The 16718-nt window shown below is 44.7% G+C and overlaps 1 protein-coding gene across 1 annotated transcript in view; it reads right to left on the bottom strand.

The window, feature by feature from the left end:
* Positions 1–15289, bottom strand: part of TOX3 (TOX high mobility group box family member 3) — a 132091-nt gene extending 116802 nt beyond the window's left edge. The window contains exon 1 of the mRNA XM_023555546.2: positions 15203–15289. Coding sequence (XP_023411314.2) covers positions 15203–15289 — 87 coding nt within the window. The remainder of the gene's footprint in view (positions 1–15202) is intronic.
* Positions 15290–16718: the final 1429 nt, after the last annotated feature.

Raw genomic sequence — 16718 nt, 5'->3', positions numbered from 1 at the left:
ATAGTGATAAGAAATGAGCTGAGAGAGGTAGCCAGGGGTGGATCTGGGGCTTGTCAATTAACTCCTCTGCCCATTCATATTCTCAGTCTCTCATTCTTGCCTCTTTCTCCCTTCTTCCCCCTCCACCTCTCCTCTCTCTCCTTCTCTCTGTCTCTCTCTTCCTTCTCCCCATCACCTGTTCCACTGAAATATATATATCTGAATCTTCAGCCATCTCCTTTTTCTTCTCTATTATCTCAAAGAAAAGGCAGCCAAGCCTTCATTTCAAGGCTAACTCCTCTTTCTCTACAGCCTTAATTCCAACATCAACTGACAACCCTCTCCATCATTCAGTCACTCCCTCTCTTGTGCCTCTTTATTCTCCCTCAAACATTCTCAGGTACTGTCTTGAAAATATGTTCTCAATACCCCACTCCTGCTTCAAATCATCGTCTCCTTACCTACACACACACACACACGCAGGTGCACACATACATACACATATACACACACTAATATAAACACATGCATACACTTCATCAGTATTTACTAAATAAGACCTCAGATCTCTCACCAGGCATTCTAGCACTTCCAGAGTTTGGTCTCAACCAATCCCATCTCCCATTATTTGAAACGTCTACACGGACAGGAGCTCATCTCCACAGACTGGCCCATGGGACCATCTGATGGTGAAGATCTCTAACGGGAACCCCTGCCTGGAATTCCCTCTCCCGTTTTTTCTTCTCCTCTAAACTCTCATTTTTCTTACTTGTCCCATTCCAAGCCACACGGCCTCCATCAACTCCTTCTTCCTGACTGTGCCATCTCTCAGTGAACATCTCCCTCTTCTAATCTCCTGGAGCACTTTTACCTACACCAATCATTGGTTTCAGCCTATAATATCACTCTTAATAGATAAATGTATGCAAATATACACATACATAAATACACACCTGCCCCTCAACTAAACTACAGGCTTCTTGGAGGGGACCCTAACATGAAGAACATTCTCAACAAGTGCTTGCCAAGAACAATGACGATCTCACCACTAAACAAGGTCAAGAGAATTCTGGTTTCGACACAGAATTCTAAATAAGCACGGAAAACTCCAGTCCTCGAAAACCTTCACAACCATCAGGCTTCACCGCATTTAAAAATCTACATAGACTTTTTTACTACCCCATGTCCACTTTTCTGGTGGTGACTTCAACATCATCACTTTGTTTTTCCTTTGAGGAACCACTGCCCCTACTCTTAGCCCACGTGGTTTCCATGGGGATGACATGGATCCGCCACTTCATGTTGGGTATGGGACTTGGGGCCTGGGCATGAGATCCAAGTCTGTCCATGAAACTCGGCCCCAGAGGTCTTATCAAAACAAGTGGGAATGAGATTCTCTCCCACTTGGGGAGGCTGAGCTGTGAGGATGTGGCTTGGAACTACTGCTGGGCATCTTACCACCACGTGACTATAGCCTGACTGATGAAGAAGCAAACAGACGAAAGAAGAGCTAACAGAAGTCAAGTCTTGATGGAATCCTTTGAGACTCTGGGTCCAGCTATGCCTGAAACAAAACTTACCCCAGTCTTTTTGATAGAAGACAACACAATCCCTTTTTCTACTGAAGTCAGTTTGAGGACTTTTTTCCCACTTGCATTCAAATGAATTTCTGCGAATACAACAGTTGTAACCACTTAACCACTTCTGTTAAATCTTTTTATTAGAATGTTTTTAAATAAGCCAAATAATAAGCATTTGAGCAGCAAAACACGCCTACCGAATATTTTTTAAAGTGCTCGATATTTCTAGGTTTAACAAATCCTTTTTTTTTTACCCCCAGAAAATCAACTTCCAACCAATCATACATATTTCATAAAAGTTTTCTAGTCAGGTCAGCATTTTGGACTTCTACTTCCTATACCCAGAAGATTCTTTTAAAAGAAAAGTATAGAACTTTTATTATTCTACAGTACATCCAAACCCCTTGCTCATTACATCCAACCCCTTGCTCATTACAAATTGGCTGTAGAAATCACCGGAAAATCTCCCAATATGGTACAGTTACTTGTACTACACCCATTTAAAATCTGTTTTTAAAAACCTTAGCACCACTGCCGTTTTTAATACAATATTTCTACACACAAATTTAGTCAATGTAGAAAAGACCAGATTAAACTTGTAATATTTGCAAAGAAGGGTCCAACTTCAAATCTAGCTCTTTCATGGGTCTATATTGTTCCAATTTGTCTTCAGAGTAAAATTAAATATTTCTTGACTTATGGATAACCAAACCTGTTGCCGTCGAGTAGATTCTAACTCATAACGACCCTATAGGACAGAGGAGAACTGCCCCCCGCCATAGGATATACCAAGGAGTAGCTGGTGGATTCAAACTGCCAACCTTTCGGTTAGCAGCCAAACGCTTAACCAGTGTGCCACCAGGGCTTCATATACAGATAACCAAGATACTCAAAATATCCTCTTATAAAGAAAGCAAATTAAATTAAGATTAAAGACAGACTGTTAGTCAAACAAGAAGGGCTATTTGCCAGTGGTTGACGTGTTTCACACAAGCATAGGATATTTAAGAGAAATGGCCTCCCTGAGAAACGGATTAAGGATACAAACCTAGGAAACAAAGAAAACAAAATGATCTACTACTAAGGGAGAACATAAAGCCTGTCTAAAGCTCATGCAGACCCTGAATAAATGCCTCTCCTCCTTATATTTTAAGCAGGGTTTTTTGGACAGAGCTGAATCCACCTTCAAAATGTACCTGAATTTATAAACATGCACAGCAAAAATCCTGCCCTTTCTTATTAAGCACATTGGAAAATAGATTTTCCAAGACACTTATGACATCATTAGCATCTGATAAACTCCAATTAGAAATGACACCTCTTACATAAAGAAGAAAAAAAGATCAAGAAAGATTTTAATTAATAAATGGCTGACATGCCCCAGACCTTCTGTTAGCCCAAGACTGGAACCATTCCCAAAGCCAACTCTTCAGACGGGGGTTGCACTGGACTATAAGATAGAAAATGATACTGGTGAGGAATGAGCTTCTTGGCTCAAGTAGACATGTGAGACTATGTGGGCAGCTCCTGTCTGGAGGAGAGATGTGAAGGCAGAGGGGGTACACAAGCTGGCTGAATGGACGCGGAAATACAGGGTGGAGAGGAGGAGTGTGCTATCTAATTAGGAGGAGAGCAACTAGGAGTATATAGCAAGGAGTATATAAATTTTTGTATGAGAGGCTGACTTGATTTGTAAACTTTCACTTAAAGCAAAATAAGAGTTTAAATAAATAAATAAATGGCTGAAATGGTGTTACATTGTTGTTGCAAGTTTTGCTCACTCCCATTTAATAACGAGCATTTAAAAATGTTTTTTTTTAAGTATCCATGTGACTATATGCACGTATGTTCACATACGTAATAAAACAAACAAGGTGAACAGTTACAGATACTTCTTAGACATAACCAAACATCTCACAGGACTGGATTTCTGGGTTTGAAAGATCAGAACCATAGTCTCATGGAACATCTCAGTCAACTGGCGTAATATAGTTCATAAAGTTATGTTCTACATCCTAGTTTGGTGAGTGGTAACTAGAGTCTTAAAAATTTCTGAGCAGCCATCTAAGATACAACCATTGGTCTCTACTCATCCAAAACAAAAGACAAAGAAGGAAACCAAAGACTCAAAGTAGAAACTAGTCTACAGGACAAATAGTCTACATGAACCACAGCCTCATCTAACCCTGAGATCAGAAGAACTAGATGGTGCCCAGCAACCACTACCAACTACTCTAATTACGGCCACAACAGATGGGCCCTGATAGAATGTGACAAAAAGGTGGAACAACAAAACAAAACTGACCTACTGGACTGGGGCTCTCCGAGACTACTGCCCTGAGATACTCTTCAAACTTTGAAATGAAACTAATCCAAGGCTACCTTGTAGCTAAATAACAAATTCGCTCAAAAAATAATGAGTATCACCCATAAGTACGGCACTCCTTTACAAAATCACCTATATGAGAACAAATGGTCAACAATTACCTTAAAACACAGATGACAATGTAAGGGGGCAGGGAAACTAAATGAATGGAAACGTAACAACCAGAACAGAAATAAGAATGTTCACGCATTGTGAAGAACGTGACCAATGTCAATGAACAACTTGTATAGAAATTGTTCATGGGGAACCTAAAACGCTATGTTAACTTTCACCAAAAACACAATAATTTATTAATTTAAAAAGTTTTTTTTTTTTCCCCAAATACAGTCATGTGTCACTTAACATCCATGATCCATTCTATGAAATAAGATGTTGTGTGATTCATATGTTGTGTTAATACCATATTATAATACAGGCAGACCCCGGGTTATGAAGGTCCGATTTACATACAACCTGTAGTTACAAACCAATCACCGTACAGCCTATTATATTAAAATTTGAGGTACATACAATGGTTTGTAATGACAAACAGGCGTTACTTTGAGACACCCATCAAAACATTATTATTACTGTTACTGTATTATTAGGTAAAAGATGTTCAAGTACATCTGGAAGTGTTTCTGTAATGTTTTTATGCATAGAGAGGTACACTACATACTAAGACAAACATCTGGCTAATTGACATGTAGTGCAATTGATTACTTTTGTACATGGCCTCTCTAGCCATGGTCTTGTAACTTCTACCCAGGTGAGTGGGCAGGACTGTGTGATAGGGTCATTGTGGCCCACCAAGGGGATTGGTCAGTTTTGCCTTAAAAGAGAGTCAATTCCATACTATGCATTGATAAAGAACAGTGAGGAATCTGTGAAACATTTCATAACATGGAGGAACCTGGAAGGCATTATGCTGAGTGAAATTAGTCAGTTGCAAAGGACAAATATTGTATAAGACCACTATTATAAGAACTTGAGAAATAGTTTAAACTGAGAAGAAAACATTCTTTTGTGGTTATGAGAGGGGGGAGGGAGGAAGGGTGGGAGAGGGGCATTCACTAATTAGATAATAGATAAGAACTACTTTTGGTGAAGGGAAAGACAGCACACAATACAGGGGAGGTCAGCACAATTGGACTAAACCAAAAGCAAAGAAGTTTCCTGAATAAACTGAATGCTTCAAAGGCCGGCATAGCAGGGGCAGGGTTCTGGGGACCATGGTTTCAGGGGACATCTAAGTCAATTGGCATAATAAAAACTATTAAGAAAACATTCTGCATCCCACTTTGAAGAGTGGTGTCTGGGGTCTTAAACGCTAGCAAGCAGCCATCTAAGATGCATCCATTGGTCTCAACCCACCTGGATCAAAGGAGAATGAAGAACACCAAGGACACAAGGTGACTACGAGCCCAGGAGACAGAAAGGGCTACATGAACCAGAGACTACATCATCCTGAGACCAGAAGAACTAGATGGTGCCCGGCTACAACCCATGACTGCCCTGACAGGGAACACAACAGAGAACCCCTGAGGGAACAGGAGAACAGTGGGATGCAGACCCCAAATTCTCATAAGACCAGACTTAATGGTCTGAATGAGACTGGAAGGACCCAGGTGGTCATGGGACCCAGGCCTTCTGTTGCCCCAGGACAGGAACCATTCCTGAAGCCAACTCTTCAGACATGGATTGGACTGGGCAATGGGTTGGAGAGGGATGCTGGTGAGGAGTAAGCTTCTTGGGTCAGGTGGTCACTTGAGACTATGTTGGCATCTCCCACCTGGAGGGGAGATGAGAGGGTGGAGGGGGTTAGATGCTGGCAAAATGGACACAAAAAGAGAGAGTGTGTAGCAAGGTGTACATGGGTTTTTGTGTGAGACACTAACTTGACTTGTAAACCTTTCACTTAAAGCACAATAAAAATTACAAAAAAAAAAAAAAAGAGAGAGAGAGAGAGTCAATTCCAGAGCAGAGAGAATCTCAGCACCACCAAGGAAGAACAGCCAGGAGCCAGAACATCCTTTGGACCTGGGATGCCTGCCCCGAGGAGCTCCTAGACCCAGGAGACAGAGAGCAAGCCGTAACCTTGAAGACGTGAAGAAGTGGTGGCAAGAGAGGCCTGGCAGCAGACACCCGGGAGCAGAAAATGGTGCAGTGGGCTTCCCAGGCCAAAGAGAGAGAAAGCTGAGTGCCTTTGGGGAGAGGCCAGCGAGAGGCGTGCCTGTGAGCACAGGTGGGAAGGGGCTGTTCCGATAAAAGAATTGTATCCTGACTGCTCCTGCATCTGAATTGTAACCTGTTACTTCCCTTATTAAAAACCCCACAATCGTGAGTATGGTCTGTAGAGTTCTGTGTAGCCACTGCAATGAATTATCGAACCCAGCAGAGAAGGAGAGAGTGCTGTGTGAGGGACGGTGGGTTTCTGTAAAGATAACAGAGAAAGGAGGCTTGTCTGGCCTCCGCCTCAGAGGGGTCAGCTTTGCACTGTTGATTTTGGTTCTCCCTCTCCCTTGTGGGGTTAGAGGAGGTCAGATACTACTCCCAGGCCATTTTTACAAATGTGCTGTTTTTTTTTTTTTTTATTGTACCTAATTGTTCCAATTTACATACAAATTCAACTTAAAGACAGACTTAGGAACAGAACTCATTCATAATCCAGAGACTGCTGTATAACCTTATAGGACCACGGACGTATATGTGGTTGAACACTGCCCAAATGGATACTACACAGCGCATGGCTACTCCTTGAAACAGAAAGGCTATATCATCACGTACACGTGCGTACACGTGCGCACACGTGCGCGCGCACACACACACACACATTCTCTCTCCTTTTTTATACCATTGTTCTAAAAGTACAGTACCAAAAACAACCCACTGCCATCGAGTTGATGCCAACTCATGGCGACCCTATAGGACAGAGTAGAACTGCCCCGCAGTTTCCAAGGAGCACCAGGTGGATGTGAACTGTCAACCTTTTGGTCAGCAACTGTAGCTCTTAACCACTACGCCATCAGGTAGTAGTATAGGAGGAGTTTCAAATTTTGTGAGTTCGACACATTACTTCTTAAATTACTTCCTCAATAACTGGAAAGTTTCATTCACAAACCCCAATCAACTCTCCAGGCCAAGGATGTGTCCTTGCATTTCCCGTCTTCACACTCTTGGAGAAGTCCATCGCTCTACCACATGCAGAAAGACTGATTTCAGCCTCAACTTTCTCTTGAGTTCCGGTGTGCTGCTATAGTGCTTACTGACTGTCTACGGGACTATCCCACCAAAATATCCAAAATCAGCTTTATCTTTTCTTCAAAACCAGCTTCTGTTCTGACCCCTCGTTTCTGCTCACCATTCTTCCAGATTCCAAGTTAAAATGCTCTGCGTCATCTCTGCCTCCTCTTTCTCCTTCCCAAGTTACATATGCTCTGTTAAGCACCCTCCTCACTACTGAATACATATTCCCATCACCCTGGTTCAAGTCATTCTCACCCTATTATCTGGCCTGTGTAATGGCATCCTACCTGGTCTCACCACCTCCAGTCAGGTCCTATACTATCTAGTCAAAAGGCCAGATCCATCTTCACAAAGTACAACTCCAACCAAACCAATACTAATCCATTCAAAATTCTTCAAATGCATTCAGTAGCAAACAATGTTAGTTGTCTTCCCAACAACCTTCTTCCTTGCTAACAGAACACCAATTATGTTTGCTTGACAATGTGCCCAGCCAGCTCCAGAGGATGAAATGTGATTGATCTAAACCAATCATGGGAATTTCCTTCCTCTTTGCCAATGATTGGCATAGAATGACCACGTAACCCATTTCTGACCACTAAGATAAAAGGAGGAACTGTTTCTGGGAAAGCTTTTCCTTTCAGATAAGAGATGCGAAGAAGCAGAAAGTGCTCTATTTCTATACCACGTCCACCACCACCACTACATTGCTTCCCATTCTACCTGCTATCACGTGAGGATGTAATGCCCAAAGCTGCAGCAGCCAACTTGTGATAATGAGGAGACTGTTGGAGCTCCAAAGATAGCAGAAGAAAAAGAAAATCAAAGAGGTCCCTTGAAGATTAACACTAAACCATCCAAAATAGCCTCAGACTGCCTACCTAAAGACTTACTGTTAAGAAAACAAATGTCCTTATGGTTTATAACACTGTTTGTTGGGATTTATGTTACAGCAGCCCAAAGCATCCTGATACATTTGTTATTGTTAGGTGCTGTCAAGTCGGTTTTGACTCATGGGGGCCCTACATACAACAGAACAAAACACTACCGGATCCTCCGCCATCCTCACAATCTTTATGCTTGAGCCCATTGTTGCAGCCACTGTGTCAATCCATCTTGTTAAGGGTCTTCCTCTTTTTCAATGACCCTCTACCCAGCATGATGTCCTTCTCCAGGGACCGATCCCTCCTGATAACATGTCCAAGATACTTGAGACCAAATCTCACCATCCTTGCTTCTAAGGAGCATTCTGATAAATCCTTATCTAACTTCTGAAAACGCTCTATGCCATGCTACTCAGTGTGGTCTGCAGACCCACAGCATTCTGGGAGTCCCACCCTTGACCTCGGAATCAATCTCCAGAGGTAAGGTCCAGAAGTCTTTAACAATTGGCTCCAGGTGATTCTCATGCACATTAAAGTTTAAGAAACACTGCTCTACAATATGATCACCAATTATGTCTTTTCACCTCATCTACTTCCTTACATACATGAGTTGCACTTGGGCTGTACTTCTCCAGTGACAGCAACCTCATTTTACAAAATCTGAGCATCATTTGTCGCTTGTCTAATGTCATCCCCTAGAGAGGCTGCCCATACCTTCTTAATCAGAGTTTTCAAACTCAGATGCTTCCTGAGACCAGAGAGGAAAACAGAGCACCAAGTATGAGACACACGGAGTGGAGAGGACCATGATGAATTGTGGGTGAAGCACATGCCCACGTGAAGGGGCAACCAGAGGATGCCATGCAAGAACCCAGGTCCAGTGCTGGCAGATTAACGAGAACTTAAAGAAAATGGGAGATCCAGATTTGTATGTGAAATCTTCTAATTTTTAGATATAGATGACTAACTGAATTTCTGAAAATACTATGCAGAATTAAACAAATCCTCAAGTTGAGTTCAGCATCCAGTTGACAGTTGGTGACCAACAGGAGTTGGTTCTTGAAATTATCTATGCGATACTTTGAATATTGTGGCGACTTCCAGTCACTGACGTCTTATAATATGACTAAAATTAATTTTATTTGCTGTATGTTAATCCCTACTGAAGCCCTGGTGGCACAGTGGTTGAGCATTTGGCTACAAACCAAATGGTCAGCAGTTCAAATCCACCAGCTGCTCCTTGGGAACTCTATGGGGCACTTCTATGCTGTGCTATAGTGTCACTATGAGTTGGAATCAACTCAAAGGCAATGAGTTTTCTTTTTTTTTGGTTAGTCCCTACTGAGCACGGTGTTTTCGCCAAACTTCCACTGCTTGGGGTGGCAAAATACGGAGTTTATGGATTTCTAATTAGTGTCAGCAGGACTGTTTTCTCCATTAGTCACTACAGATCCAACACTTAGAATTACAAGTCTCTCAGGGCCTATAAAAATGCTTAAAATATGAGGAAAAAAAAAATCACACACACACAAAAAAGCCTCCAAACTTTAAACTAAAAGGTGCTTAAATGTCTACAAAATGCAAACACGTCAACTAATCAATATCAACTCATTTAATTATATAAAACATTATATATGGTATCATTGATAAGGTATCATTATTATACATAAAAGTGTAAGATGTAGGTGTATTTTAACGTTTGATACCATATGGACGGGAGTCCATGTTAACAGCGCCTACAGCCTGCTAAGGTCCTAAAAAGACCCCTAGTGTCAACCTGGAACCAACTATTTTCTCAAGTCTTATCTTCTGTAGCACAATCATGAATTTCTTTACCCGTTCTACTGCTCCTTGAAATTGGTCACTCCAAAGTAGGACCTTCAGCCTAAAACAACATTTTCAAACATGGCTGCACACTAGAATCACCTAGCGAGCTTTTAAAAAACACTGATGCCTGTTCCCATCCCCAAACATTCTTACGTTCAGTTTGGGGTAAGGCCAAGACATGAGTATCTTTTACAAGCCCTTTACCCTTAACAAGGTTATTCTAATGTACACCAGGACTGAGGACCCACTGTCCTAGAACCACTTTGAGAAACATTTTCTAAGATGACAATCTTCCCAGTTACACCATCTTGTTAACTAGATTTTCTTTCTACTGCCAAGGCTTGGAACAAAGGACAATCATGGTATCATACAGTGGTCCGATTATCTAGAACAAGGGTTGGCAAGCTTCTTCCGTAAAGGCGCAAATAAATATTTTAGCCTTTGTGGGCCATGTGGTCTTTACCGCAACTACTCAACTCTGTAGGTAAAGCACGCAAGCAGCCATAAACTATACGTAAGCAAATGTATGGCTGTGTTCCAATAAAACTTTATTTATGGACAATAAAATTGTAATTTCCAGACATAAGATATTATTCTTTTGATTTTTTCCTCAACCATTTAATGGTAAAAGAAAAACCATTCTTAGCAAGCAGGTCACACAAGAACAACCAGTGGGCCAGGTGTGGCTCGAGGCTGCATTTTCCTGACCCCTGATCTAGAACCCCTAAATCTACTGGGTCTCTATGAGTTGGAATCGACTCGACAGCAATGGGTTTGGGGTCTGGAATCTAGAACTACCTCCGCTGACCTGAAATCATATAAAACAAATGACAGAATCCAAATTATCAGATTAGAACTGTATTTAAAATGGCTGGAATCTACTTCCTCTACTCAGTCAACTTAACTTATCCATGCATGAGTGAAACTGTCCACATAGTTGAGAATAAACTATAAATGACTTCTCAAAAAATTATTTTTAAATCCTCATCTGCATATGAATTTGTCTATGACAAAAGATGCAAAAACGCAGTGCACAAGCATGTTTTGAGGATATCACATTATGAGTGAGTCTACTGATACCTTAATTTGCTGCTAACATTTAAAATTCAGGAGTTTTCACATGAAAATCCAGATTATCATTCTCTGGGAAAAAAATTGCAAAATGCGGAGATAATGAGCTCAAATGTTGGCATGGCAACCATTTACTAGTGCAAATAAGGCCACCCCCCTTAAATGGGGTATGTTCTCCACTTGACCACAAACCCTACCTTCACATAGGTTAAATGCTTGTCCCTATGGACATTTGAGTTTATGATCCTCAGCCTAAGGTCTTTATAAAAACCTTATTCCCCTTTCACAATGTGGCTTCAGTGTCTTGTTTGGAGACTAGACATGGAAGAATATAGAAATCTCTCAATCTGCTTTCAAAAGTCCACACCGCCATACTCCACACCCTAGAAATGAAATCATTAGCTCTCTTGCTAGTGCAAGGGACCCATCTAAGAATAGTTTCAGTCAAATCTCCCTCTCCAATATGGTTTCAATTTGAACCACAGTCTGAAGAAGACAGAAGAGTAAAGAATTGATTCAGTTCCTCTTATCCTTCAAGCTAGCCAAGGTGGAGTCCCAATGAGGTGGAGTCAAAGCACAAACACCAAAATGTCTTAATTATGCAGAGTGATCAATAACACACATATAATTACAAAGCAAGGATTGGTCTGATGAGCTAAAATGGGATAAAAACAACATGGGACTAATTTAAAAAAAAAATTACATAAGGTTTTTAAGGTTAATTAGTCAATAGCCATATTTTTAAAGGGGGAAGAGAACCCCTAAGAATATGCAGAAAAACTAGTAACTGAAGTCTAGTACAAGTTCATTATTAACTCACGGTATGACTTCATTTCACTTACACCCACGTTAAATACAATATCTTATTTTGGGGTGGCAGACTTCTGACAACTATACCCAAAAAACCAAACCCACTGCCATCAAGTCGAGTAGAGTTTCCAAGGAGCGCCTGGCAGATTCAAACTGCCAACCTTTTGGTTAGCAGCTGTAGCACCTAACCACTACACCACCAGGGTTTCCTGACAACTATAAGCCAACAGATATGTTTATATATTATTTTCTTACTGGTGAAAAAACAGACTAAACCAGGGAAAGAAAAATTTCAGGTATATGGTTAGAGGTTCAGCAATTCACTTAACTAACATATGGCTTTTTTTTTTTTTTTAACTCTATAGGTGTTAGTTTAATTTGGCAGCCACACCAGAAAAACAAACGTTCAAAGAGATTTTCCACTTGAAATTAAAATGGAAATTAGTCCTTCGAAAATAGAGATGACTTCCAGTTTATACATCAGTGGCTGGTTCATGAATTATTAACTGATTTTAATGATCCTGGCTATATTTTATTTGAAGTTATTCTGCTACTTGCAACGACTTTTGAACTTTCAAAACTCTTTCATCCGTTCTCCATAGACAAGAGTACACTTTCATGGATGCTGACATTTAAAAAGGATCCATATTCTCACCGAATGTAAAGATAATACACTCGCATATAATTTATACAAAAGACTCTGGTCATTTGTTAAAGAGAGAAATGAATGGAGCCCTATTATTCACGGTTTGTAAATAAATTTAAAGATAGGCGCTAACTTTTCACTTCTTAAGCCTGGAGCCGAAGGTTCTGTGTTTCTTCTAAGGTCTCCCAGACGGTCGTTCAAACGAGAAAGGGCGCAAACATACTTTCTTTGAAATCCATCATTTCTCATCAAGAAAGATAATACACGTCAATGAAACTTAAGTCTTAGGAGATTTAATAATTCCAGGTATTTTCAAATAAATGCCTGCCTTTGTATGCTAGCTTTTACGTTTTTCAATATAAAGCTGTACTTAATAACACCACTTCAGATACACGACTTAGCTGTGAGACAAAATGCTATAAACTTTTAATTAGCACTTGCTGCTTTATACCCATAAAGTTAACACTTCCTTTTCTACCAGATTCTCCCTATAAAGAAAAACTGGGGGAAATGAAATTGGTTTTTTCGATCTTGAAATTACAAATAGGAAAATACATTATTATAAAAAAATTTTTTTAGCTCGGTTTAAACATTATTTTGTTTTACCTAAAAAAAAAAAAAACCAAAAAGGAAGTAAATGCAAACATTCCTTAAAATAAGCACACGCTTGATTTCTACCAATATTAAGCACTGTGTCTAACTTTCATAAGCTGGTTGCACACAGAATTTAGGGCCACCAGACTGCTGACTTGCTAAGAAAGCAAAAGTTATTTCAGGCAAATAGCTGCATTAAGAGAATCTGACAGCAAACCAACTAGCAATGCTCCCTCCTGAAGTTGAACAACATCTCAATAAATGTGTTTTCAAGCTTTATACACCCTCTCTGAAATAAATGTCCTGAGTTTAAATGGACTCAAAATACCCTTTCTCAAAAAATAAAAAGAGACACACACAAAATACCCCCAATTTCCTCCGGCCCCTTGAAGTACCCTTGGGGTCCTCCTGAAGAGAGATTTGCCACGCATTGCAGTGACTGAGTACAATAGGTTTCTATCTTGGTGTCATTCGAGTATTGCTGATCTTAAATCAGAGAAAGAAGTAGTTACTGTCAGGCAAGGTAATGGCTTCCAAAAATAAGAGCATGCCCAGATAGACAAGGCTTGCATGCACATGCGAAGTTGTAGGAGATAAATAACACCCCACTGGAACAATTAGGTGCGTTCTCAGAAACACTACCTACTTAATTAGGCTGCCTAAGTCCCTGACTGAGCATACATGGGGGATTTTTTAAAGCATTTAATAACATGAGTGAATCCAAAATCAGAGGACACAAGCTAGACCTTAACTCTGGCTACAAGGATAGGCCTTTCCTTGCTTCTCTTTAAATGCTTAACGAAATCACTCTTGGAATTCTGAGCACTGGAAACCTTCGCCCACCACCACCACCACCACCACCACCAAAGGGTCCAAACGCACTGCACTGCAGAAAGTCCTTACGTTCTATACACGATGGGAGGTCCCTCTGTGCCAGGCGCAGTGCTGGCGTTCACGACAGGGGGATGAGCGCAAGAGGGACCCTAAAGGTCTTTTACAAACTTCAGCACTGGAGTTAGGGGCCGAGTATAAACAAACAGAAGGGCACAGGAGGCTCCATAGGCACAGGGCACAGCAATCGCTTCTTCACTCCCGAGACAATCCCTCCTCTTCCTGTTATTTATTCATTAGTTTTGTGTAGCACCTTTCTTTCAGCTGGCTCCTCATTTCCTCCTCCGTTATCCCAGCAATCATAAACAAACTACGATTTGAAAGAAAAGGGGGGAGGAGGGAGGTGCAGCGGGAAGGGAAAGAAAACCACATTCAAAAGGCACAGGCCAGCCAGAGTAAGCTTCTTTCTCAGAGTTTTCGCCCTCGGGGGGATGTGTTCACCAAACCTTAGCCCTGGGAGCTCCGGGAAGGACAGAAAACCGGGGTCCGCACTGGCCTGGCACAGGGTTGCGGCTCCCACCCGGCTCGCCGCTCCGAGGTGCGCTAGCTGACCCGCTGAGTTCCACCTTTGGCCACCTGAAACTCTCGGTCCTCGAAGTTGAGGGAGATGGTGGAGGTGGGGTGACCCCTGGGCGTGGTGGGCAGGTCTCCAACACTGATCTCTCCGAAATGCAAAACTTAACCCCCCCCCCCAAAAAAAAATGAGTAGAAGCCGCTGGAGCTAACCCGGGAGGGGCAGACATCTCGGTTCCGTGGTCCAAAGCGCCCAAGCGAAAGGGCAGCAAACGCCACCTGCGGGGGTCCCATCGCTTCGTCCCCTCCTGGTCCAGTGCTAGCTCAAAAGTTTGTTCTTTAAGCGACCCTGGGTCCAGCTCTCGGGTGGGCGGGGGGAGGTAGGATGGCCTGGGAGGGGGGCGAGGTCATCTGACCGCAAGATCAGGGACCCCTGCGTCGCCCCCCCCTCCACCTTAGGGGGCTGAGCTCGTGTTTACTAGTAACAACAAAGAACACACACAAGTCCCCTCTTTCAGCTCTTCGCTTCTTTGGGGCGTGAAAGGGGGTTAGGGGCGGTAGGAGGAGTGGCGGAGAGGCAGAAGGGAGCGCCAGTAGAGAGACAAAAAGGGGGCGGGAAAGGGGGCAAAAAGCAAAGAATGGGAGAGTTGGACAGAGACGAAGGTGCAAACGCAAAGGAGTGGAAAGGGGGACAAGAGAGGGGAAAAAAGTGCAACCGGAGGTGAGCTGGAGCTCGGGGCGCGCCTGGGGTGGGGAGGTGGCCCCCGCCCGCCGCCCCCCGGCCCAGCCCGGTCACCTTGCTGTAGCCGTAGTACCCCAGGCACTGCGCGAAGTCCAGGCCGGCGGGGTCCCCGGCCGCCGCGGGGTAGAACCTCACATCCATGCCGGAGCCGGGCCCGGGGGCCGGGAATGGGGATCGCCGGGACCGGTGTCCGCCTCCTCGCAGTCGCTAGATCCACCGTCGGGGGCGCCCGGCCGGGGACGCCCGGGGACTGGGCGCGGGACTCGGGGCTGGAGGGGCGCCGCGGCCGGAGCCGAGGAGCCCGGGAGCCGCGGCCGCCGCACACAAAGGCGCGGCCACGCGAGCCGCGGGAGAGCGGGAGGCGGCCCGGGGGACGCGCCCCGCCGGGGCACTGAGGCAGCGCTGCGCGCGGGCCGGGCGCCCGGGGCGCGGGGCGCGCGGGGCGCAGCGCGGGGGCCCGGGGCGGCGCGGCGAGTTCAGGTGCGCTGGGCGAGGCTGGGACTACGGCGGCGGCGGCGGCGGCGGCGGCGGCTGGCCCCGCTCCTCCTCCTCCTCCCCGGGCGGACTGAGGAGAGGAGCCGCGGAGACAAGGGGCCCGGCCCCTCCCCTCTTTCTCCCCCTCCTGCCTCCGCCGGTCCCCTCCCCGCGCCGCCGCCGCTCCGCCCCTCCCACCGCGGGCAGCTGGCGTGCCGCCCGCCCCACCGGTGCGCTCCTCGGCCGGGACCGCCCCCAGGCGCGCCGACCCCGCCCCGCGCGGCCCCTGCCCCGCGCGGCCCCTCTGGGCTCACCCCGCGCGGCGCTGAGCCCTCGCCTTCCCCATCACCAGCTCCGCGGCTTCCCCCTCTCGGGGGCCCCTCTTCTGCCCACCTCGCCCCCCTTCCCTCTCCGGTCCTCTTTGTCCCCGCTGCTTCGGAGCGCTCCTCGCTCCCCTCCTTTCCTTGGCCGCATCGGCCGGCCCTCCGCCGCTGCCAGCCCGGTGCCCCGTGTGGCCCTCCCTCCTGCTTCCCGGCTACTGCTCTCCTCCGCCCCCAGCTCCCGCCACTCGCATCCTCTCTTCCCTCTTTGCATCCGTTTCCTCCCCTGGACCCTATTTCCCCGTGGGTGCCGGTGCCCCCTTCCCCTCTAGCCTACCCCGCCCTGCCCCTAATGTCCCTTGCTTGGAGGCACCTAACTCAGCGGCTAACCGGCACGTGTGTCTCCCGGTAGTTGGGGCCGGGACCCCATGTACACCTGTGGTGTTGTCCAGAAGGGGTATTGGGGCCTGACCTTTCACAGGTAGGCAGACTTGAAGCTTCCCGAGTTAAGCCTCGTGTCGGTTCTCTTCGTATTTTCTTTGCTCGTGTTTGTAGTCGAAAGGCATTTGAGTGACTGGATCTAGGCGGATCACTGTTCTCTAAGAGAAAATGTCCGTATTTTCCTAAAAGGTTCTGCGTGATTAACTTCCCCACACTGAACCCACCCACCCCCTGTTTATTTCTTTTTCTTCCTTTAAGCTACATCTTTTTTCTCTCCTCGGCTTTATTGCTTTGAGTTAATTTTGAGAGTCTGGCCCTAAGCCTTGGCGAAGGGA

The sequence above is a fragment of the Loxodonta africana genome, chromosome 21, assembly GCF_030014295.1.
Source record: "Loxodonta africana isolate mLoxAfr1 chromosome 21, mLoxAfr1.hap2, whole genome shotgun sequence".
In the NCBI taxonomy this organism is placed as follows: domain Eukaryota; kingdom Metazoa; phylum Chordata; class Mammalia; order Proboscidea; family Elephantidae; genus Loxodonta; species Loxodonta africana.
Note: the sequence above shows the minus strand (reverse complement) of the source record. Positions and strands in the feature narration are given on the sequence as shown.